The 27,137-nt window shown below is 34.1% G+C and overlaps 1 protein-coding gene across 1 annotated transcript; it reads left to right on the top strand.

The window, feature by feature from the left end:
* Positions 1-281: 281 nt before the first annotated feature.
* On the top strand, positions 282-26,040 carry C1H1orf185 (chromosome 1 C1orf185 homolog). The gene is made up of 5 exons (XM_045978043.1): positions 282-303; positions 3,637-3,742; positions 15,831-15,966; positions 24,218-24,254; positions 25,646-26,040. The coding sequence occupies exons 1-5, from the start codon at positions 282-284 to the stop codon at positions 26,038-26,040; spliced, it is 696 nt and encodes a 231-aa protein (XP_045833999.1).
* The last annotated feature ends 1,097 nt before the right edge of the window (positions 26,041-27,137 follow it).

Here is a 27,137-nt window from a genome sequence, read left to right as displayed (position 1 = left end):
TGGCAGTTTCTTCCACATTTAAATATATGTTTGCCACATGACACTACTGAAATAAAAATTTATGTTCAAACAAACACCTTTATGCGAAAGTATAGTAGCTTTAATCTAACCCCCCCAAACTGGAAACAAGCAAATGTCTCAGCGGGGGAATAAACAAACTGTGGTACAGTTTATAAAGTGGAATATTACTCAGGAATAAAGACACTGTTGATACATGCAATAGTGTAGGTGAGTGTCAGAAGCATTATGCTAAGTGAAAAAAGCCAGACTCAAAAGGCCACATGTTACGTGATGAAGTGTCACGTAAGTTGGTTGTGGTGCTGTGACATATTTTTGTATTTATCAAAACTTACAGAACAGCACACACACAAGCAAATGAATATTACTATATAAATTTAAAAATTTTTTAAAGTAAAATCCTTCTTAGGTTAATTCCCTGAATATTACTTCTCTACTACTCCTGTGTTTTTTCTTTTAGGACCCTTATTACTTTTATATTATATACTCTTAATCTTTTCCAATCTTGTATTTCCTTATATTTTTCATTCCTTTATGTAATTAGATGAGTTTCTCAGTGTTATATTTCATCTCATTAATTGTGTTCAAAAAAGAATTTATCTTAAAATTTTTGAATTTTTCATTTTCCAAGGTTCCTTCTTGGTTTTCTGTTAGTGGTTCAGGACCCCCCTCCCTCAGAGATTTTGTTAATGTAGAGTCATTCACAGTGCCAAAGGATGATTTGGTCTAGGTCTTGTCTCAGTGATTGTCTCAGTGATTTTCTCTGCTTCTTCTAACTAATTCGTGCTTCCAGATCTCGGTGCTTCTTTTTTTTTTTCTTTTAAGATTTTATTTATTCATTTGACAGACAGAGATCACAAGTAGGCACAAGCAAAGAGAGAGAAGGGAGCAGGCTCCCCGTGGAACAGAGAGCTCAGTGTGGGGCTCGATCCCAGCACCCCGGGACCATGACCGGAGCCGAGGGCAGAGGCTTTAACCCAATGAGCCATCCAGGCGCCCCCAGATCTTGGTGCTTCTTATGCCTGTGGTTTTAGCCTCTACTTATTACTCTATGTTGCTTTTATTTATTTTGTCTATAGAAATCTTTATCTTTTTTTTAAAGATTTTATTTATTCATTTGACAGAGATCACAAGTAGGCAGAGAGGCAGGTAGAGAGAGAGGGGAAGCAGGCTCCCCACTGAGCAGAGAGCCCAATGCGGGGCTCGATCCCAGGACCCCGGGACCACGACCTGAACCGAAGGCAGAGGCTTTAACCCAATGAGCCACCCAGGTGCCCCAGAAATCTTTATCTTTTTTCCCAAAATTTTATTTATTTAATTAATCTCTACACACTATGTGGGGCTCAAACTCATGACCCCAAGATCAAGAGTCACATGTTCTTCCGACTGAGCTGGCCAGGGGCCCCTAGAAATCTTTATCTTATATTTGAGTATGAGAGTGTCTTTTTAATATTTAAAAAATATGCATTTTACCTATCTTGCTTTTATCAATGAATACTATCTGATATTTCATTTTACCACTCTGCCAGTGATTCTCGAGTGGGACAGTTTTGCCCCCCAGAATACATTTGCCTGGAGACGTCTTTGGTACAATGCATAGGATAATCCCTACAACAAATTATCTGATCCAAAAGATCAATAGTATTGATGTTGAGAAACCCTGCACTAAATAAAGAATATGGTATTTTTCATATGTAACATCATCATAACTTATTTAATTGCCTTCTTTATATGCACTTAGAAGGTTTTTTTTTGTATTATAAGTATCACTTTGATAAATAGCTTTCTATAACTTTTTGGTACCATTAATTCCCAAATGTACACATTTTCTGAACCCTTTGAGAGGCATTATCTTGGAAGCTGGAAGTTACTTAGGAAACAACAAAAACATAGGAACAACAAGGTCTTTATAATATCATATGTTTAGTGGAACTTATAATATGTTCACACATAAAGATCTTCCATTAGTTTTAATTTTTTTATTAACATATAATGTATTATTTGCTTCAGGGGTACAGGTCTATGGTTCATCAGTCTTACAAAATTTACAGCACTCCCCATAGCACACACCTTCCCCAATGTCCATAACCCAGCCATCCTACCCACCCCCTTATCCCCCAGCAACCCTCGGTTTGTTTCCTGAGATTAAGAGTCTCTTATGGTTTGTCTCCCTCCCCGGTCCCATATTGTTTCATTTTATTTAAGTTCCAGTTAGTTAACATACAGTGTAATATTAGTTTCAGGTGTACAATTTAGCAATTCCGCATTTCTTGGAACACCCAGCACTCATCACAAGTGCATCCTTAATTCCCATCACCTATTTAAACCATCCTCCCTTCTGGTAATCATCAGTTTGTTCTCTATAGTTTTATACCTTTAAACTCGTTTTTCCCAGGTAATATGCAGTTGACCCTTGAACAATATGGGTTTGAATTGTGCAGGTCCACTTATATGTAGATGATTTTCAACATAGTACAGGACTATTGATGTATTTTCTCCTCCTTATAATTTTCTTAATAACATTTTCTTTTCTCTTCTTTGTTTATTGTATGACTATAGTATGAAATACATAGAATATACAAAATATGTATTAATGAACTGTTTACGTTATTGGTAAGGCTTCTGGTCAACAGTAGGCTGTTGTTTATATATGTATATACATAAGTAGTTAGGTGTTGGCAGAGTCAAAAATTATATCTGCATTTATGAGTGTGCACAGGTTGGTACCCCTAATCCTCATGATGTTTAAGGGTCAGCTGTACTACTAAATTGTTTTAAGGCCCTTGATGTTCTATACAGCTTTCTACAAAAGCTTCCTACAGCTTGCTTTATGGTCAGGTTTCACATTTCACAATCTTAAGGAATACTTGACCAACCTGACTATAAATACCTCATGCATTCTTTATTCTTAATTCTTTTCAGTACATACTAGTATTAAGATGATTTGTAGTAGGGATAAATTAATAGAAAAAAACAGGACTGACTTTAATCTGCTGCCTAATCTCAGTTTATTTCCCTCTGTTACCTAGATCTCAATTTTTTCATCTGTAAAATGAAGGAGTTATACCACATAATTCCTATAAGCTTTTCCACTTTTAAACCTGTGATATGCTATTATTTTATATTGCTTTTATTTAGCTTTTGGTCGTGATCTTTTATTGTTCCTGGGATAAAATAGAGATTAAAAACAAAGTTCCTCATATTTGTTCTTTATTACCCTCCATCTACCTTCTTATAGTGATTGATAATACAGATTTTATTATCTTATTGAAGGACTGCAAAGACTGATACTAAAAAAAAACATGAAAATTTACAGCTAGACTGGGAAAGAAGAAGGCTAGATTAAAAAAAAAGATGACAGCTGCACAAAAGCAAACAAAATCTAGGTATCAAATTGAGGCAGGGTCAGAGATATGCACCCTGGGCCCTAATAACCATGAGACCTTGTGTTGAAATTTGTTAGAATTGCACAGGAACCTAGAATTCAGGTTTTTAAACTTCCTGGTTAATCTTTTAACACTATAGTATATCATATTATTCAAATTATTATGTCATTTAATTTTACTTAGAGAATGAAGATACATGCATGAAATAATCTTTTATAATTTATTTGTATAGGTTTTTTTAACCACTTAACTTATTTTCTGGCTGCTGGTGCTGTTACTTTGGGAATTGGTTTCTTTGCTTTGGCATCAGCTTTGTGGTTCCTGATTTGCAAACGAAGGTAAGGTTTATTAGAATGTTTAACCTTTTTTCCTCTTAAAAATTCAGTGAAAAACTTTTCCAAATGGTATTAAATAAGTATAATAGTGCTGATTCTGTAATTTGAGGTTTGATTATAGACACTTTGGGAAGGGAAAGCTTTACATGTTTAAAATAGCCCAGAAAGGCACATCCTACTAGTATAATAGTCTAAGTACTGTAATAGGAATCTTCATGCATTAAAATTCTAAGGAATAATGAGATATATTTTATTCTATGGAAGACATGTGTTCAAATTATAAGATCAGAAATCTTTAGTTTTTTATTTCTTTTTTTAAAATTTTTTTAAAGATTTCATTTATTTATTTGACAGGCAGATATTACAAGTAGGCAGAGAAGCAGGCAGAGAGAGAGAGGAGGAAGCAGGCTCCCTGCTGAGCAGAGAGCCAGATTTGGGGCTCCATCCCAGGACCCTGGGATCATGACCCAAGCCGAAGGCAGAGGCTTTAACCCACTGAGCCACCCAGGTGCCCATAGTTTTTGATTTCTAATTTAGAGGTTAAAAACATTACTGGGACAAAAAGCCTCCCCCCCCCCTTTTTTTTTTTTGAGATATTTAAGAGAAGAGCTGACAGAATCCTCTGGTATAGTCTAAATGTAGTCTTTTGCCAGAGACAGAAAACCCTAAAATTTGGTGGTTTTGATTGTTTTGTTCAGTATTTGCTTTTTTGATGTTTAAAAATGTAAATTATAACACGTTCTTGCATATACTCTTCCAGGATTCCCTATCTTAACCAAAGAATACATACTATCTATTCATTTGCATAAATCAGAAAACTGGAAATTCACTGATTCATTCTTTTAACAAATACTTATTGGTGCCTGCCATTGTTCTAGGTACCATGGATACAACTGTGAGTAAGTCAGACAGGGTTTCGGTTTCATAGACTAGCAGTGCCACTGGGAGGAGACAGATAATGAAAAATAAAGTGGCCAGGGAATGTCTCTTTAAGTGGGCAGTATTTAATCTGAGATTGGAGTTAAAAGAAGGAACCAACCATATGAAGACTTTGTCAAAGAGCTCTGTAAGCTGAAGGGGTAGCAAGTACAAAGACCCCACATGGAAATGGCCTTGGTATTGCTCAGGAAAGGGAAAAAAAAGGCTAGTGTAAAGACTGTAGTGAGTGAGGGAAATAATGATGAAATTAAAGATGTAGATGGAGGCTAGATCACATAGCATATTGTGGGCTAGAATATGGAGTTTGGATTTTGTTATTTATGCCATTGTAAGGTTTTAAACAGGAGAATGACTTTATCAGCATAATAATGGCTAACACTGGGGGCTTACTACCTGGTGGCCATTGTTCTAAATGCTTTGTATGTGATCTCATTTAGAATTCATAACCAGCCCATGAGGTAGCAGTAATCTTATCTCCCTTTTAAGGACACTATAATGTCACCTATAGATGATTTACACTTTTATAACACTTTTTAAAATTTGAGATATAATTCACATACAATATAGTACATAGATTTTAAATGTATGATGATGAATTTCAGCATATATATTCCCATATCATCACAACCCCGATCAAGATATACAACTTTCCATCACCCTGGAAAGCTCCCTCATGCTCCTTTCCAGTTGTCACTCCCCATCTCCCACTCAGAGACAGTCATTATTCTGATTTTTATTACCAGAGGTTAATTTTGCCTAGTGTTGAGTTACATGTAAATGAGATCATACAGACTTTATGTTCGCATTTTTGTCTTAACATACTATTTTTGAGATTCATTCATATCTTTGTATTGATCTGTATTTCATTCTTTTTATTGATGATTTTTATTAATTGTATAAATATACCTCACTTTATTCTGTTAATGGACAATTGGATCATTTCCAGTTTTTAGTTCTTAGGAGTAAGGCTGCTATGCCAATAAATTAGACAACCTAGAAGAAAAGGATAAATTCGGAGAAATATAACCTACCAAAACTGAAGCAGGAGGAAACAGAAAATTTTACCAGCAAGGTAATTGAATCTGTAATCAAAAAACACCCAACAAACAATAGTCCAGGGGCAGATGGCTTCACAGCTGAATGCTACCAAACATTTAAGGAAAAGTTAACGCCTGTTCTACTCAAACTATTCTAAAAAATAGAAGAGGGAAAACTCCCAAATTCATTCTGTGAGGCCAGCATTATCCTGATATCAAAACCAATTAAAGACAACACAAAAGAGAACTACAGGCCAATATCTTGATGAAAATAAATGCAAAAATCTCAACAAAATACTAGCAAATAAAATTCAACAATACATTAAAAAAGTCATTCACCATTACCAAGTGGGATTTATTCCTGGGATGAAAGGGTGGTTCTATAGTCACAAAATAATCAATGTGATATATCTCATCAATAAAAGAAAGGACAAAAACAGTGATCATCTCAATAGATGCAGAAAAAGCATTAGACAAAGTACAACACCCATTCATGATGATAATCCTTTAAAAAGTAGGTTTAGCGGGAACATACCTCAGCATAATAAAGTCCATATATGAGAAACCCACAGCTATTATCATTCCCAATAGGGAAAAACAGAGGTTCCCCCCTAAGGTCAGGAACAACACAAGAATGTCCACTCTTGGCATTTTTATTAAAAATAGTACTACAAGTCCTAGCCAAAGCAATCAGACAACAAAAAGAAATAGACATCTAAATTGGTAAGGAAGAAATAAAACTCTCATTATTTGCAGATAATGATACTATATATAGAAAACTCTAGAGACTCAACCAAAAAACTACTAGAACCGATAAATGAATTTAGTGAAGTCACAGGATATAAAATCAATATGCAAAAAATTGTTGCATTTTTATACATCAGTAATGAAGCAACAGAAAGAGAAATTAAGAAAATAATCCCATTTACAACCACACCAAAAACAATAGAATACCTAGGAATAAACAAAGAAGTGAAAGACCCATACTCTGAAAGCTATAAAACATTGATGGAAGAAATTAGAGACAGAAGTGGAAAGACATTCCATGCTAATTGCTTAGAACAATTGTAAAAATGTCCATACTACTGAAAGCAATTTACAGATTTAATGCAATTCCTACCAAAACACCAACAACATTTCTTCATAGAACTAGAACAAAAAAAATCACAAAATTTATATGGAAACACAAAAGACCCTGAATAACCAAAGCAATTTTGAAAAAGAAAAAGCTGGAGGTATCACAATTCCAACTTCAAATTATGTTACAAAGCCGTAGTAATCAAAACAGTATGGTACTGGCACAGAAATTGACGCATAGATTAATGGAACAGATTAGAAAACACAAAAATCCCAAATTTTGTGGTAAATTAATCTTCAAAAAAGCAGGAAAGAATATTCAATGGAAAAAAGACTGTCTTTTCAACAAATGATGTTGGGAAAACTGGACAGCCACATGCAAAAGAATGAAACTGGACCACTTGAAGAAAGCACAGGCATTAATTTCTCTGACATTGGCTCTAGCAACATTTTTCTGGATATGTCTTCTGAGGCAAGGGGAATAAAAAAAACAAGCTATTGGGACTACATCAAAATTAAAGGCTTCTGCACAGCAAAGGAAATAATGAACAAAACTAAATGGCAACCTGTGGAATGGGAGAAGATATTTGCAAATGACATCGGATAAGGGGTTAGTATCCAAAATATATAAAGAATTTATGCGATTCAACACCCACAAAACAGTCTAATTTAAAAATGAGCAGAAGACACAGGCATTTCTTCAAAGAAGACATCCAGATGTCCCACAGACACATGAAAAGATGCTCAACACCACTGATCATCAGGGAAATGCGAATCAAAACCACAATGAGCTATTTCCTCTCACCTGTCAGGATGCCTAAAATCAAAAACACAAGAAACAAGTTTTGGAGAGCATGTGCAGAAAAAGAAACCCTCTTGCACTATTGGTGGGAATGCAAATTGGTGCAGCCACTTTGGAAGACAGTATGGAGGTTCCTCAAGAAATTATAAATAGAGCTACCCTATGATCCAGTGTTTGCACTACTGGGTATTTACCCAGAAATAATTCAAAAACATGAATTCAGAAACTACATGCACCCCTCTGTTTATTGCAGCATTATTTATAGAAGCCAAACTATGGAAGAAATCTAAGTGTCCGTTGAATGATGAATAGATAAAGAAGATGTGGTTTCATAGACAATGGAGTATTATTCAACCATAAAAAATAAAATCGTTCTATTTGCAGTGCAAAGTAAAGCTAGAGAGTATAATGTTAAGCAAATAATATAAATAAATCAGTCTGAGAAAAACAAATACCATATGATTTCACTCTTATGTGGAACTTAAGGAACAAAAACCAAGAGCAAAGCAAAAGGTGGGGGGGAACCAAGAAGCAGACTCTTAACTATAGAGAACAAACTAATGGTTATCAGAAGGGAGGTGAAGGGGAGGATGGGTGAAACAGGTGAAGGGGATTAAGGAGTGCACTTGTCATGATGAGCACTGGGCAATGTATAGAATTGTTGTATCACTATATTTACACCTGAAACTAAGCTAACACTGTATATTGACTATACTGGAATTTAAAATTTAAAAAAATAAATAGAAGGGAAAAAATTAGGAAATGTTTCAAGAAGGAGGAGATGATGATATTGAAAGTGCTTAAGAAGTTGAGAAAGATGATGGAGAAATAATTTTTGGATTCGGCAACAAGGAAGTTATTGACAACCTCTAACAGTTTTGGTGGAGTGATGAGTTCAGAAGCTCGTGTTTGAATAAAACACAGGAGGTGAGAGAATTGAATCAATATAGACCTCCCTTTAAGGAAGGTGGTGTTTTCTGTTTTGTTTTGTATTATTTTGTTTTTGGTGAAGGGGAGTTGACAAATGGGGAAGTAACTGGAGGAGAATGTGAGGGCAAGGAAGAGGGTTTTTTTTCCTCTCTAAAAATTGAAGAAATGCTTGATTATCTTCCTCTCTCATTCACACTTCCCCCAAATTTGAACCATCACCAAGTTCTATTTAACCTCATAAATCACTCAAATCTATCCTTTTCTTTCAGTTACCACTGTTACTATCTTATTTATCGTTATCCCTCACATAGATTACTGCAGTACAAGTAATAACTGACTCTCTACCTACACTATTATCCTCATTAAATCTCTTCTCTACACTTCAGCCAGACATTTTCCAAATACATATATAATCAAGTTACCAGACCATTCCATCCCATCCCCACTATATTATAAAGGACTTCCGATTGCTTTTAGGATAAAGACAAGTGGCATGACTTTTAAGGCCCTACATTATCTGCCCATTTCATCTCCCACTTTCCTCTTGCTTTCACTGTTTCTGCTACACTGTCCTAATATGGCCCCTAGGTCTTTATCTTGATATTATTTCTGACTGAAATACTTTCTTCTACAACTCCCTTCCTCCACAACACTCTGCCTAATAAATTACTATTTCTTCAAATGCCCAATTCAATCATCTTTTCCTCAGAAAAGCCTTCTCCTTAACCTCTGTAACCTGATTAATTCCCTTTGTTGCATAGTCCCACAGTACAACAGGTAACTTTCCTTGATAACACTTTCCAAAGTTGTAATTTTTCATTTTCTTGTCAGCATTTTATTAATGTCTGTCTTCCTTAATAGTGTTTAACCTCCACAAGAGCACTAACGGTTCTGTGAGGATAGTGGCTGTCCTTTTTTTTCCCTTGCCACTATATATACAGCACCCAGTATAATGTCTGACCCATAGCAAGTACTCCCTAAATATTTGTTGAGTGAACTTAATTCAATGAATGAATGAATCCTAGTTGCCTAAGCCACATTAAATAATGAAATACAGTCTCAAATTAATTTAGAAGTTTTCTAGTACTTCTGTATGAAGAAATGGCAATCAGCATTATTTTTTAAATTGGTGAGTTTGGAATGACTATTAGAAACTACATTTCCTTATGCTTAACTATCTTTGATCAGCTGGAGTTTTACTTGCTGCTTCGTTATTTTTAGTGGTCTCTCAAAATTGTTTGTGTTGCATGGGTAAGGTCATGGGTACACTTGCATTGTAAGTCATTAGTTTCAATCCAGTTTCCTTCTATTTAATTTTGCTAGATATATTATTAAATATAAAACTGATGAATGAATGTCATTCCATTCCTTTGTCATAGAAGGCAAATTTATGAAAAGACTAGTTAACATTAAAGTAGATTGATGATCTCGCAACCAGAAAGATGGATATCAAAAAACCGTGGTTAATTTCAAACTGGAAATATTAACCCTGCATAAAGAGTGGCTTAATTTACATTCTATGAATAAAATAGGTATAGTAAAATCAGTAACATATGAGAAGGGAATATATATGTTGATTGGTGTTTTAAAAATAAATATATGAGGGGGAAGCAAGATGGCAGAGGAGTAGGAGATGTAAATATTGTCTGGTCCCAGGAATTCAGCTAGGTAGTTATCAAACCATTCTGAGCACCTACAAACTCAACAGGAGATCTAAGAAAAGAATAGCAGCAATTCTATGAACAGAAAAGCAACCACTTTCTGGAAGGTCTCTTCTGATTTGTTTAGTGTATATTTTTCTGAGGTCATTGTTACCCTTTTAGTATTTTCTTCTCTCATTCATCTATTCTTCTCTGGAACAAATGATAAAATGGAAAAATTCATCTCCAAAAAAAAAAAAAAAAAAAAAAAAAGAAAGGAAAAGAAAAAGAGGCAGTACTGACTGCTAGGGTCCTAATCAATACAGTACTAGCTGGGCTTGAAAACGGAGAAGGTACTAGAGAATCCCTTTCTGGAGAAATAAAAGAACTAAAATCTAACCAAGGTGGAATAAAAAAGGCTATTAGTGAGGTGCAATTTAAAAATGTAGGTTCTTACTGCTAGGATAAATGAGGCAGAAGAGAGAATTAGTAATATAGAAGAACAAATGATGGAGAATAAAGAAGCTGAGGAAAAGAGAGATAAACAACTACTGGATCACAAGGCAAGAATTTGAGAGATGAGTGATACAATAAGATGAAACAATATTAGAATAATTGGGAATCCTAGAAGAAGAAAGAAAGAGAGGGACAAAAGATATATTAAAAAGAACGTCTTTACTTTGGGGAAGGAAACAGGCATCAAAATCCAGGAGGCATACAGAATCCCCCTCAAAATTAATAAAAATAGTCCATACCCCATCATCTAATAGTAAAACTTACAAGTCTCAGAGACAAAGAGAAACTCCTGAAAGTAGCTTAGGACAAGAGGTCTGTAACCTACAACAGTAGAAATATTAGACTGGCAGAAGACCTATCCAAAAAGACCTGAGAGGCCAGAAAGGACGCATGATATATTCAGAGTGCTAAATGAGAAAACTATGCAGCCAAGAATACTATATCCAGCTAGGCTGTCACTGAAAATAGAAGAAAAGATAAAAGTCTTTCAGGACAAAGAAAACTAAAAGAATTTGCAAACACCAAACCAGCCCTACAAGAAATAATGAAAGAGATCCTCTAAGCAAAGAAAGAGAATCTAAAATCCAGACAGGACCAGAGACAATATACGGTAACAGTCACCTTACAAGCAATACAATGGCACTAAATATCTTTCAATAATTACCCTGAATGTAAATGGGCTAAATGCCCTAATTGAAAGGCACGGCTATCAGATTGGATTAAACACACACACACACACACACACAACTCATTGATATGCTGTCTGCAAGAGACTCATTGTAGACCCAAAGACACCTCTAGATTTAAAGTGTGGGGGTAGAAAACCTTTTACCATGCTAATAGACATTTAAAAAAAAAAACTGGGGTGGTGATCCTTATATCAGACAAATTAGATTTTAAACCAAAGACTAATAAGAGATGAGGAAGGACACTATAACATACTTAAAGAGTCTATCCAACAAAAAGATCTAAAAATTGTAAATATCTATGCCCCTAACATGGGAGCAGCCAATTATATAAGCCAATTAATAACAAAATCAAAGAAACACACCAACAATAATGCAAGATTAGTAGGGGACTTTTACACCTCCCTCACTGAAATAGATCATCTAAGCAAAAGATCAACAAGGAAATAAAACCTTTAAATGACACACTGGACCAAATGGACTTCATAGGTATATTCAGAACATTCCATCCCAAAGCAACAGAATACACATTCTTCTCTCATGAGCATGGAACAGTCACCAGAATACATCACATCCTGAGTCACCAATCAGATCTCAACCAGTACCAAAAGATCAGGATCATTCCCTGCACATTTTTGCACCCAATGCTTTGAAACTGAAACTCAATCACAAGAGGAAAGTTGGGAAGAACCCAAATACATGGAGGTTAAAGATCATCGTACTAAAGAATGAATGAATGGGTCAACCAGGAAATTAAAGAAAAATTTAAAAAATTCATGGAAACAAATGAAACTGAAAACACAACAGTTCAAAACCTTTGGGATGCAGCAATGGAGGTCCTAAGAGGGAAGTGTATAGCAATACAAGCCTTTCTCAAGAAACAAGAAAGGTTTCAAATACATGACCTAATCCTACACCCAAAGGAGCTGGAGAAAGAACAGCAAAGTAAGCCCAAATCCAGCAGAAGAGATATAATAAAGATCAGAGCAGAAATCAATGAAATAGAAACCAAAAGAACAGTAGAACAAATCAACAAAACTAGGAGCTTGTTCTTTGAAAGAATTAATAAGATTGATAAACCCCTGGCCAGATTTATCCAAAAGAAAAGAAAAGAAAAAGGATCCAAATAAATAAAATCATGAATGAAAGAGGAGAGATCACAACCAACATGGAAGAAATACAAACAATTGTAAGAACATATTTATGAACAACTCTATGCCAATAAATTAGGCAATCTGGAAGAAATGGATGGATTCCTAGAACATATAAATTACCAAAACTGAAAAAGGAAGAAACAAACAACCTGAACAGACCCATAACCATCAAGGAAATTGAAGCAGTAATCAAAAATCTCCCAACAAACAAAAATCCAGGGCCAGGTGGCTTTCCAGGAGGAATTCTACCAAACATTTAAAGAAGAATTAATACCTATTCTTCCAGAGCTGTTTCAAAAAGTCAAAATGGAAGGAAAACTTCCACACTCTTTCTGTGAGTCCAGCATTACTTCGATCCCAAAACCAGACAAAGACCCCATCAAAAAGGAGAATTACAGAGCAATATCCCTGATGGATATGCATACAAAAATTCTCACCAGAATACTGGCCTATAGGATCTAGTAGTACATTAAAAGGATTATTCACCATAACAAAGTGGGATTTATTCCTGGGCTGCAGGGTTGGTTCAACATCTGTAAATCCATCAATGTGATACAACATATTAATAAAAGAAAGAATAAGAACCATATGATCCTCTCAATAGATGCAGAAAAAACATTTGACAAAGTACAGCATCCTTTCTTGATTAAAACTATTCATAGTGTAGGGATAGAGGGAACATGCCTCAATATCATAAAAGCCATCTATGAAAAACCCACAACAAATATCATTCTCAATGGGGAAAAATAGAGCTTTCCCCCTAAGGTTAGGAACACAACAGGGATGTCCACTATCACCACTGCTATTCAACATAGTACTAGAAGTCCTGCCTAAGCTATCAGAAAACAGAAAGGTTTATGTGGAAAACCTAAAAGATTCCACCCCAAAAGTGCTAGAACTCATACAGAAGTTCAGTAAAGTGTCAGGATATAAAATCAGCATATAGAAATGGGTTGCATTTCTATATGCCAACAACAAGACAGAAGAGAGAGAAATTAAGGAGTTGATCCCATTTACAATTGCACCCAAAACCATAAGATATCTAGGAATAAATCTAACCAGTGAGGCAAAGAATCTGTACTCGGAAAACTGTAGAATACTCATGAAAGAAATTGAGGAAGACACAAAGAACTGGAAAAATGTTCCATGCTCATGGATTAGAAGAACAAATATTGTTAAAATGTCTATGCTACTTATAACAATCTACACATTCAAAGCAATCCCTATAAAATACCATCAACTTTTTTCACAGAGCTGGAACAAATAATCCTAAAAACTGTATGGAACCAGAAAAGACAAAAAAATGTTGAAAAAGAAAACCAAAGGTGGTGCCATCAGAATTCTGGACTTCAAGCTCTATTACAAAGCTGTAGTCATCAAGACAGCATGGTACTGGCACAAAAAACAGACACATAGATTAGTGGAACAGAATAGAGAACCCAGAAATGGACCCTCAACTCCATGGTCAACTAATCTTTGACAAAGCAGGAAAGAATGTCCAATGGAAAAAAGACAGTCTCTTCAACAAATGGTGTTGGGAAAATTGGACAGACATGCAGAAGAATGAAACTTGGCCATTTCCTTACACCACGCATACAAAAAACTCAAAATGGACGAAAGACCTAAATGTGAGGCAGGAATCCATCAAAATCTTTGAGGAGAACACAGACAGCAACTTCTGTGACCTCAGCCACAGCAAGTTCTTCCTAGAAATATCGCCAAAGACAAGGGAAGCACTTAGCATAATCTCTGAGTGAAATAAGTCAAGCTAAGAAAGTCAATTATCATATGGTTTCACTTATTTGTGGAACAAAGGAAATAACATGGAGGACACTAGAAGAAGGAAAAGAAAAGTAAATTGGGGGAAATAGGAGGGGGAGATGAACCACAGAAGAGACTGGACTCTGAGAAACAAAACTGAGGGTTTTACAGGGGAGGGGGGTAGGGACATGGGTGAGCCTGGTGATAAGTATTACGGAGGGCATGTATTTTATGGACACTCGATGTTGTACATAAATAATGAATTTGGAACACTGCATCAAAAACTAATGATGTATTTTATGGTGACTACCATAAAACAGTAAAAAAAAATGACAAGGGAAGCAGGGCAAAAATGAACTTTTGGGACATCATCAAGATAAAAGATCTGCATAGCAAAGGTAACAGTCAAGAAAACCAAAAGACAACTGACAGAATGGGGGAAGATATTTGCAAATGACAAATCAGATAAAGGGCTAGTATCCAAAATGTATGAAGAATTTATCAAACTCAACACCCAAAAAACAATCAAGTCAAGAAATGGGCAGAAGACATGAACAGACATTTCTCCAAAGAAGACATCCAAATTGCCAGCAGACACATGAAAAAGTGCTCAACATCATTCCTCATCAGGGCAGTACAAACCAAAACCACAATGAGATACCACCTCACACCAGTCAGAGTGGCTAAAATTAACAAGTCAGGAAATGACAGGTGTTGGTGAGGATGTGGAGAAAGGGGAACCCTCCCACACTGTTGGTGGGAATGCAAGCCGGTGCAGCCACTCTAGAAAACAGTGTGGAGCTTCCTCAGAAGGTTGAAAATAGAACTACCCTATGACCCAGCAAATACACTGCTGGGTATTTACCTCAAAGATACAAATGTAGTGATCCGAATGGGCACTTGCACCCCAATGTTGTTAGTACCAATGTCCACAATGGAAACTATGGAAAGAACCTAGATGTCCATCAATAGATGAATGGATATAGAAGGTAGTATACACACACACACACACACACACACACACACACAGGAATATTATGCCGCCATCAAAAAATGAAATCTTACCATCTGCAATGACTGGATTGGAACAAAGGGTATTATGCTAAGCAAAATAAGCCAATCAGAGAAAGACACTTAAATGATCTCACTAATATGAGGAATTTGAGAAACAAGACAGAGAATCATAGGGGAAGGTGGGGGAAAATGAAACAAGACAAAACCAGAGAGGGAGACAAACCTTAAGAGACTCTTAATTTCAGGAAACAAACTGAGGATTGCTGGAGTGGAGTGGGTTGGGAGGGATGGGGTGGCTGGGTGGTGGACATTGGGGAAGGTATGTGCTATGGTGAGTGCTGTGAACTGTGTAAGACTGATGAATTATAGACCTGTACTCCTGAAACAAATAATACATTATATGTTAATTAAAAAATAAAAATAAATATTAATATTTATGAGTTTAAACCTTTATGTATAACTATTAGAAATAATTATTTTAGTTATTTATAATGGAACTCATGTTTGATAATATTCTCTATAAAATATTTTTCAGAGAAATATTTCAAAATTCCAAATTTAAAGCAATTGATGACAGATGCAGGCAAAGATCATCAAAGGGAAAGATTAAATCTCATTCTCAGTGTGTCTTTATTTCTCGAAATTTTCATACTGGAGGATTCCAATCACAGGTAGTGTATGATGTTTTATGGAAATATTTTCAAATAATTTATTTGATACCATGTCACTAACATTGTTGTCTTTAAATCTGAAAAACAGTATCCACTGTTTTCAATTTGAGAGATAGTAATATGGAGCTAAATTTAAATTCCCAAACTAATTAGTTTTTATATTATAAGAAAATGAAAAACTAAAAGGAAATGTCTTCTTTTGTAGTTGCTTCTCTATATCTCTAGCCTAAGTACCTATACTCCTCATATTAGGATTATTATAGGGATGAAGAAAAATATAAGAAAAACAAAGCAAAATTGCCAGGCTTAACAGCGGAAAGTGATTTGGAAATAAGAGGAAACTCAGAAAACCAAATAATCTAAAAAATCAACTAATTGAAATTAAGTACTATTTAACAAAGATTTATTAAGATGTCAGTATATTCTAAGCTCTGGGCACCCCCTGTTAAAGATGATAAGGTATCCTTAGTGTAGTACAAGTGGGAAAGGCAGACACATAGTTAACTTTCTGTTATGTGGTGTCAAAACAGTGTTATATGGACAAAGTAAAACAGGAGAGATACCAGTGGAAATGTAAAACTATGATATAATTAAACAAAACAAATATTAGTGGTTTATAGCATCATCATTATTATTACAGCATTAATAAAAAACAGCAGCAAATTGATAGAAGATCAAAGTTTCATTGTACATATTGAATATTGAACTCAAGTTGAACTCAGTGCTCATTTGTTGAACAAATATTTTTCAAATGCCTTAAACATGACAACACTAGGTTTGGCACCGAGGCTACATAAATAAGGTACGAGTTCAGACCTAGATGAGCCCAAAGTTAGTAGAGAAGAAAAACATATAAACTAAAAATTACATCATAATGTGGTAAGAGCCACAGAATTGAAGAAATGCAGACAAGGGAGCATAAATTGAGAAAGCTTTCACAGAGAAGAAATTTTTAGTTGGATTTTGAAAAAGGAGTAGAAGTTTGCCAGGAGGAAAGAGAACAAAGGACATTCATTCTATGTTCAAAGGCTTGCAGGTATGAAAGTAAGTAACATGTTCAGTAAAAATGTTACAATGTTTAGGAGCTAGGGTTGTTTTTTTTTTAATTTATTTATTTTTTCAGCTTAACAATATTCATTGTTTTTGCACAACACCCAGTAAGAGCTAGGGTTCTTAAAGGGAAATGGTGAGGAAAGGTCCTGGAGATGAGGTTTTGAGAAACCTCATTTACAGCCTAAGGATTTTGGATTTTACTCTATAGACTTTACAGATCCACTGGAGGCATTATGGAATTATAGTCAAGAGCAAAGACTATAGAGCCAGTTGATGCAGGTTCAAATCCGAGCTCAACCACTGCTAGCTGTGTAATCTTAGGCAAATTACTTACTGTGTGTCTGTTTCTTCATCTGCAAAATGAGGATGATTTAATCTCTATAGAATTGTTATTAGTATGTAAAATAAATAAATGAATTAGTATGTAAAAAACACTCAGAACTGTGCCTGGCCACATAGTGAGCACCATACAAGTTTACCATTATGATTACTGGGAGGTTTGAGGCAGGTGGTTTTAATGATCAAATCAATTCTAAATAGTTCTTTCAAATGAAGGGTTGTTTGAAATTGAGACTGCATTGCAGAGAGAAATGTTTAAATGTATTTACTGAGTACCCATCACATGCTAGGAATTTTGCTGGATACTGTAGTATAATGATGTCTTCATACCTAACGATAGATAGAGATAAACAAAATGTCATGAGTACTATGATGGAAGAAGTACATATATAATAGTACTGTTTAACTGTTTATTGTTCATTCAACAAATACCTAATAAAGTCTGATATGCCAGGCACTATTCTAGGCAACTGGAAATTTGGTAGTGAACAAGGAAAACAAGAGTCCCTGTTTCCATGAGATTTATAGACTAATGGGAGAGATAAATAACATACAAAGAAATATAGAATATTATTCAGAATTATTGATAGTGATAGGAACCTAATTCAGAAAAAAAGATAATATAAATCATAGTATGAAAACAGGGTATGAAAAGAAAAAGGTAGTGCTGACTTCAGCCACAATCAGTTTCAGGAAGTACAAAAGGATTCTTTTTCATATTGTCCTTCTTTTTCTCATCTCAGTTTCTGCCTGCATATTGGCCTCTTCTTCACCTCCTAGAGACAGACAGGCAGGAGGATGAAAATTATAATGAAAGATATGTTTTAATGGATAGAACTAGAACTGCATTTCTAAAACGTATATTGTGAAATACAGCATGTAAACAATAGAGTACCCACAAACAATTTAAATACTAATAAGTGTAATTAGTTATACCTACCACTCACAATAAGAAATAGAATATTACCAGTACCTTTGAGGTGTCCAGAGCCTTCATTTATCTCTTACAGTCTGTATCCAGTTAACCATTTCTTTGCTTTTCTTTATGATTTAATATGACTAATATTAAAATCATAAATCTATTATGATTTAATAATGTATTATTAAATTTTACATGATTTTAGACTCCATGTCTAAAATATACTCTTACCTTTTTGTGCAACATTATGTTTCTGAGATTCATCCAGGTTGGTGCATATAACCATAGTGCATTACAGACTTTTTTTTTAAAGATTTTATTTATTTATTTGACAGAGATCACAAGTAGGCAGAGAGAGAGGGAAGGAAGCAGGCTCCCAGCTGAGCAGAGAGCCCCATGCGGGGCTTGATCCCAGGACCCTGAGATCATGACCTGAGCCAAAGGCAGAGGCTTTAACCCACTGAGCCACCCAGGTGCCCCACATTATAGACTTTATTTTACAATATTCCAGTGTACGAACTGACCAAATTTTGTTTTGCAAATAACCAGAATTAAAATTAAATGACCTCAAGTAGCCAAAGAAATCTTGATAAAGAACAAAAATGGAGGTATCACCATCCCAAATATCAAGATACTCTACGAAGCCATAGTGATCAAAACAATGTGCACAAAAACAGACATGTAGATCAATGGAACAGAAAAGAAAACCCAGAAATGGATCTACAAGTGTATGGTCCACTAATTTTTGACAAAGCAGGAAAGAATATCAAGGGAAAAAATACAGTCTCTTCAACAAATGATGTTGGGAAAACTGGACAGCAACGTGCAAAAGAATCAAACTGGACCATTTTTTTACACCATACAAAAAAAAAAAAAATTCAAAATGGTTGAAAGACCTAAATGTGAAACAGGATACCATCAAAATTCTAGAGATCACAAGAAGCAACTTCTTTGATGTTGGCCATAGCAACTTCTTACTAGCCATATCTTTGGAGGCAAGGGAAGCCAAAGTAAAAATGAGCTTTGGGACTTCATCAAGATTAAAAGCTTCAGTGTTGTATCTAAAACCTTTTTCTAATCTAAGGTGTAAAGTTTTATGCCTGTATTTTCTTCTAAGAGCTTTAATAGTTTTTGCTCTTATATTTAAGTGTTTGATCTATTTTGAGTTAGGTTTTTTTTTAAGATTTTATTTATTTATTTGACAGAGAGAGAGATCACAAGTAGGCAGAGAGGCAGGCAGAGAGAGAGGAGGAAGCAGGCTCCCTGCGGAGCAGAGAGCCGGATGCGGGGCTCGATCCCAGGACCCTGAGATCATGACCTGAGCCGAAAGGCAGCGGCTTAATCCACTGAGCCACCCAGGCGCCCCTTGAGTTAGTTTTTGATATGGTGTGAGGTATGGGCCCAACTTCATTCATTTGCATGTACATATCTTGTTGTCCCAACACTATTTGTTGAAAAGACTATTCTTTCCCCCAATGATTGTCTTCGAACACTTGTCAAAATCAATTTGTTATAAACGTGAACATTTACTTCTGGAATGTCAGTTCTATTCCATTGATCTATATATCTATCCTTATATCAGTCCCACATCTTAATTATTATAGCTTTGAAGTAAGTTTTAATTTCAGGAAGTTCTCCGACTTTTTTTTAGGATTGTTTTTACTATTAAGTGTTACATTTTATATTTCTATCTTTGATCCACTTTTAGTTAATTTTTTTAATAAGGTGTGAGGTTTAGGTCAAAATTCATTTTGGGAGCTCCTGATACTTAATTGTTCCAGCACTATTTATTGAAAAGACTATCCTTTTTACATTGAATTGCTTTTGCAACTTTTATCAAAAATCTGTTGAGCAAATACATGTGGATCTATTTCTGGATTCTCTGTCTATACTGTTGACCTGTGTGTCTATTTCTTTCAAACCATACTCTAGCTACATAGTAGGTCATAAAATTGGACAGTATGGTCCCTCCAATTTCATTCTTCTTTTTCAATGTTTTTTTTTTGTTTTCTTGGTTTTTTGCCTGTTCGTATAAATTTTAAGATAAATTAAGATAAATTAAGATAAATCTCTAACTACAAAATACCTTTTTGAGATTGTAATGGAAATTACATTTAGTTTATAGATTAGTTTGAAGCAAATTGCCATCTTTACTATAATTGATATTTATATTGACCTGTCTTCTGTGACTTTTATAAATAAATTTACTAATTACTTCTAGTAGTTTGTGTGTGTGTGTGTGGACTCCATAGGGTTTTCTTCAACACAATCATATCATCTGTGAGAAACATCAGCTTTACTTATTTTCTAAACTTTACACTTTTATTTTAATTTTTCATCTTGTACTGGGTAAGACCTCATGTAATAATGATAAATAGAAGTGTCAGGAATAGTTATTCTTTTTATATCCCTGATCTCAGAATACATTCAACTCTTCACCAGTAAGTGGAAAGTTAACTATGAAATTTTTGTAGTTGCATATTGTCAGGTCAAGGAAATTCCCTTCTATTCTTAGTCTAATGAATGTTGTTTCTGGTTTTTCTAGTCATGAAGTTTGCTCAATTTTGCGAAATGGTTTTTCTGCATCTTTTGACATTGCTCACATGGATTTTCTCTTTTGTTATTGTGAATTACATTGAATTTAAAATGTTAAGCCAACCTTGTATTCCTGGAATATTCCTGGAATAAACCCCTATTTACTGATATATTTTAAATCACTTTTACATCTATGTATATGAGGAATATTATGCTATAATTTTCTTATCTTGTAATATCTTTATTAGATTTTTAAAAAGATTTTATTTATTTCTTTATTTGAGAGAGAGAGAAAACAGGAGCAGTGGGAGGGACAGAGGGAGAAGCAGGCTCAGGGAGCCTGGTGCTGGGCTGAATCCCAGGACCCTGGGAGCATGACCTGAGCCGAAAGCAGACACTTAACAGCCTGAACCACAGAGATGCCCTTATTTATTGTTAGATTTTAAAATCATAGTTATTGTGGTCAGAAAACTATGAAATGTCTCCTGCTCCTCTACTTTTTGAAAAATTTTTGTGTATAATCGGCAATACTGCTTTCTCAAAGGTTTTCCTAGAATTCAGCAATGAAGTCACCTAGGTTTAGAGTTTTCTTTCAGAGAAAGTTTTTTACTATAAATATAGGACCTTTAATAGATATAGGGCTATTTAAGTGTTTTATTTTGTATGCTTTAGAAATTTGTTTTTCAATGAATTTGTCCATTTGATCTAAATTGTTAAGTTTATTGGCATAAAGTTGTAATAGTATCCACTTATTTTCCTTTTAATATCTGTACAATCTTTAGTGATGACACTCTTTTCGTTCCTGATTCTCTCTTTTTCTAAATCAGTCTTGCTAGGAATATTCAATTTATTATCCTTAGACCTCTCTTCTTTTATGTAAACATCTAATATTTAAATTTTCTTCTAAGCAATGCTTTTGCTGCATCCCACAAATTTTTATATGTTTTGTTTTCATCATTATTCAGTTCAAAATATTTTTAAAATGTCCTTTTGTTGTCTTCCAGGATATTGACATTTTTTAAGAAAATACAGTCAGTTACTTTATAGATCATAAGATTAATTTTGACTTTCCTTGTGATCAGATTCATTTTATCACATCTGAAGACATACAATGTTCATCTGCTTTTCACTAATGATTTTAGTTGATCACACCATCAGGATATGTTTATTCTTCACCCACTGTATTATTCCTGTTTTTACTCTAGCAATTAAATAATCTGTGTGATGACACTTTGAACCATGTAACCATGAAAATATCTTTCTTTATCAAACTCAAACTCAGTTACCAAGTAGACTTACCTGAACCAAGGTAAGGTTCTTTCCTGAACCTTGCTTTACAAAGTTGTAGCAAAATAATGTTTTTCTTATGATACTACTTCCATCTTCCATTTGGCTTTCTACTATAAGAAAAATTCTCTGTCTTTATTATCTGTGTAGACTCAGGGGTTTCTGTGTTATTCAGCAGATAGTAATCCATTACTGTACTTATTTTGATGCTCAATTTTTTCCAGATTTAACCAGTGAGAACCCCCAAGGTTGTTTCCTTTTTTATATATCCCTGTCATTTTTTGAGCCCTTACTTCTGAAACTATAGCATAATTTTTAATAGTTGGAAGAATATTGATTATATTATTATCTATGTATCATAATACATTTAAGTATTTCTTTTAGAATTTTAAATTACAGATTTAAAAAATGCTTAAGATTGTTGTAAAGAACATTCTGGTAACTGAATATTTACATAAATCCAAAATTGTTAACCTGGCATAATACATTTCTAGAAGTAGATTTGTTATATGGCCCTCCAGAAAAATTCTATTTATAGGCAGCAATATGTAAGAATGTCCATTTTGCAATTCCCTTAAATTTGGGTGGAATTTCAATCAGTCTAGGGCTTTATTCTGTGGTCCCCAGACCAGCAATATTGTTATTACCTAGGCACATCTGTTAGAAATGCACAGTCTCAGACTCCACTCCAGACCTACTGGGTCATAATCTGCATTTGAACAAACTCACCAAGTAAAACATAGGCACATAAAAGTCTGAGGGGCTGCATTCTGATATAATTTATAAAGGAGTCACAAACTGAATAGGTCCCAAGTCTAGGCAAGGTAAGTCAGGAGCCTGTACTGGCATTTATATTAATAAAAGGTAAACAGAACAAATAAGTAAAGTTGATTGCAAAAAAAGTGCTTTAGGTGTTATCCTATATACATATAAGACATATATGAAATATATATATTATATATATACACACACTCATGCACACACACACACACACACTATACATTATATAGTATACTATACTATACACTATACTATACATTATATACTATATTATATATAATGTGTAGTATAATGTATACTATACTACACACTATATAGTGTATAGTATAGTGTATAGTTGAACATCAAGAGAATAGCATAGTGTATTGTATATATATATAATGTATAGTATAGTATATATATATACTATACTATATAATGTATAGTATATATATATACTATACTATACTATATAATGTATAGTATAGTATAATATAGTATACTATATAATGTATAGTATGTGTGTGTGTGTGCATGAGTGTGTATATCTCCTAAGAAACCATTTTGGGGGATAGGACAATGCAAATCAGCATGGAGGACTAACACCGTTCCCCTAAAACACAAGAAAGCAATGTTGTTATCTCTCCTGCCTCTTCTTTACCCATTCCATCCCAAACACCCTATGCAGTAGCCCACTGTTTATCTAGTGGTCTAAGAAAAACCTGAATCAGAACCACTTGCAGAGTGTGTTACAATGGATACTCCCAATCTCCTCCCAGAGAATGTGTTTTAGTAGGGTCTGATATTATCTCCAAGTATCAGCATTTTAATAGGCACACCAGGTGATTCTGATGCCCTGGAGTTTGAGAACTACTATACCACTACACTTTCCAGAATACATCTTAGAGTATATTGTTTGAGCAACTGTTTTATTTGCTTCAAAAGAATAGCACATTTTTATAAAAGTCTTCAGTCAGAATTCATGTTTTTGTTATTGGTTAATGAAATGAGTAAGTCTAAGAATTCCAATTACTTTTTTAGACCTCTCTAGTTCTAGTGACTCTGAGTTAGTGAGGAGGGGGAGAAATAATCCTGATGAACTCTATTTCACCCCTTCATTCCTAATCCTGAGATTGCCTTCTTGAACCAGTTCACGTTCTTTCCAGATGATACCTAAACACTTTCTTTTTCTGTCAGTATATTTTGATGAAATGAACTCATATTGTGGAAAAAAATTCCATCAAAACCTTATTATGAAGTTCAAATATATTATTCTTATATAAATATATGTTCAATATATTAAAGAAATTATAGCGAAACCATTCAGTTTTTTAAATATGAATAACTTTTTTTATGTAGGAGGAGCAAAGAAAAAAGGAAACAGCACATATAAAAGGTAATTTTTCTCAATAATTTCTTAGAAAAAACCATAATTATATATAATTATAGCAATTTACATCTTAAAGAACCAAGAGGCCTACCTAAATGTTATCTAAATATTATTTTAATACCATGGAAATTGAAGGGAAACATTAATGTATTAGTATGTGAGTGGGCATATATTCCTTAAAAAACAAAACTTACAGTGTCACATCTTAAAATGTGATATTCAAATTTTTATTCCTTATTCATACCCAAAAGCATCATAGTCAGGAGCATCTTGGTGGTTCATTGGGTTAACTGTCCAGTTCTTGATTTCGGCTCAGGTCATGATTTCAGGGTTATGAGATCGAGCCTGGTGTAGAGCTCCATGCTGGGCATGTAGCCTGTTTAAGATTGTCTCCATTCATCCCCCCACCATCCCTAAGGTTAAAAAAAAAAGAGTCATAGTCAATGCCATATAGTTATCCTGGAGGGTCAAAAGACATGAGTATTTTATAATCCTCTAGATATTGCATATTATGTCTTATTACCTCAAAATATTATCCTCCTATGTAAGAAATGTTGGATATACAAAATGTAATAAGATATTTAAAACAGCTTTAAAAATTAATGTTATACATTAATATCAAAGTTCAGTATGTAAAATATTATAAAATATACTCAGGATATTATGTAGTATATTTTCTAAAACTTAACATTTTTAAATATCAACTGTGCATTATAAATAATGTAACAATTGAAGAAACATGAATCTTAGAGTACTAGAAGTCTAGGTGAAGTCTATTGTGTCTCTGATCTATGGTGAGTCATCAGTCTCTAAATCTCAGTCTTCTCTTCTGTGAAATGGTTCTAATAATAACTTCCTTGAAAAATTATTGAAAGGATAAATGATATATGGAAATATAGCAAACTGCTTCACATATTATAAGGCACTCTAAGAATGTTAGTAGTTACTTTAATTGGTGTCAAGGCAGCCCATAGGCCCTTTCCACTGTGGACCAAACATTTTGTAATCTGCCTGCTTACAAAGGCATGTATTTTTAAAATTTATTTGTAAAAATCAGGAAATACTTATCTATAAATATCTAAGAAACTATGTTTTCTGATATTAGGGACATTCCAGAACTGAGCTTTCTAGCCTATTTAGAATCTTCTCCTATTAAAACAGGTTGATTTTCTTTAAAATAACCTTTTCTATTCTTAATTGTAATGAAGTTGTTAATCCCCAATTACATACTTAACATTGTACAGATAATGATAGCAACTTAGAATTTTCACTATTGCATCCTTCTGTCCATTTTAACCCAAAAAAAGTCTGATTTTTAAAAAGAAATGTCGCCTTTTTAAATAAGATTTGGCTCATGAATGTATAGTATTCATAGTAAATCTAATTTTCTTTTACAGTAATTAAAGATCACTCTAAAGATGAATTCTGCCTTGCAACACAAAAGGTCATTCGTGACCCCTCAGAGACTAGCTTGGCAACACATCCCAGCAGTGTTACCTTAACTTTATCAACATTATCATCTGATTCTTATTACAGCCAAAGTATAGAAGCAGCTTCAGACTGGTTTTCTGATGATACTCTAGCAAAAAAGAGCTCTCCAATGCCTTTTCTCAGGGAACCTCTACCGGAAAAAGTATTTTCATACCTCTCAACAATTTGCTTAGAAGATTGTACTGAAAATGTACTGAATATGACACTTTATGATGATCAGAAAGATGACAGCATTAAGGAAATATTTTCACGAAGAAATGCAGAGGTTGAAATACAAAACCTTCAACATAATATTGAATGACTTTTTTTCTTTTGAAACATTGTATACACTGAAATCATGGAAAGTTTAAAACTGAATTACCAGCTTCTGAGTCTCTTAACATGTTCATACTAATTTTACTTGTTCTTTACCTTAGAGTGGTCCTACTTCCCTTGCCATTTCTTATTTCTAGAAACAAAATTACAGGAAGTAGTAGAGTGACATTATGAATATTAAGTCTAACTCCTTGTATTTCATCAAAGGACATAATAAATAATATGAATGTATTTCAACACACAAGAGAAATACTTTAAGAAATCTTCAGCATAAATAGATTTTTGAATAAAACATTCACAACATTTCCTTATACTTTTGACATTTTCAATTTCACTTCTATGTGGGTAGGGCTGGGCAGAATACTTCCATCAGCTTTTCTGAATTTTAAATACATAAATCTCTTAACATTCAAATTTTATTTTATCATGATTTTGGTAAACAATATAATTTTGCTCTTCTAGGGGAGCCTGGAAACTGAAGAATCCAGAAAATAATTTTCTTTGCCCTTTCCTATGTCTGTTTCTCAGAATGGTTTCCCAATCTTTACTCCGCTATGATGGAAATGTGGCCAGCTATGTTCCTAAACCACTGATTCAAGCTACATGAATCAGAGTTCTCACTAATCTGAGAGATCCTTCTCTTTTTTTTAAACATATCTTTATCATTTTATTAGGAATAATTCTAAATGGGTGATGCAGAAAATTTACTGAGTTTGATGAGTTTTCCAAAACCTCTTAATGAAGATAATCTGAGAGACCCTTGGTCAGATTTCTATGTTTAGTCTTGAGGGATTTTTGAAATCATCCACCATGTAATTAATCTTTTTTCCCTTTCTCCTAAATAGTCTCCATATAATCAGTTCCTTCCTTCCTTCCTTTCTTCCTTCCTTCCTTCTCTCTCTCTCTCTCCTTTTCTTCTTTCTTTTTTGGAAAATGACCAAATATAATATTAACTTTTGTGCTTAAGTTACTCACCAACACTTGTGCATTATCTTCCCAAGAGATAAATCATACTTATTACAATAAATAAAAAGAAACTTCTCTCAATTAAAAGTAGCATTGCCCATGTCTATTGATTCTGTC

This window comes from Meles meles, chromosome 1 (assembly GCF_922984935.1).
Source record: "Meles meles chromosome 1, mMelMel3.1 paternal haplotype, whole genome shotgun sequence".
NCBI lineage: Eukaryota > Metazoa > Chordata > Mammalia > Carnivora > Mustelidae > Meles > Meles meles.
This window is presented reverse-complemented; position numbering and strand designations above follow the sequence as displayed.

What these genes read in the sequence shown, in the direction of transcription:
- C1H1orf185 (XM_045978043.1), top strand. Translation starts at nt 282, where the DNA reads ATGTTACGTGATGAAGTGTCAC. An exon ending in TTCCTGATTTGCAAACGAAG is followed by an intron (nt 3,743 to 15,830) that starts GTAAGGTTTATT and finishes AATATTTTTCAG; the next exon opens with AGAAATATTTCAAAATTCCA. An exon ending in CTGGAGGATTCCAATCACAG is followed by an intron (nt 15,967 to 24,217) that starts GTAGTGTATGAT and finishes TTTTTTATGTAG; the next exon opens with GAGGAGCAAAGAAAAAAGGA.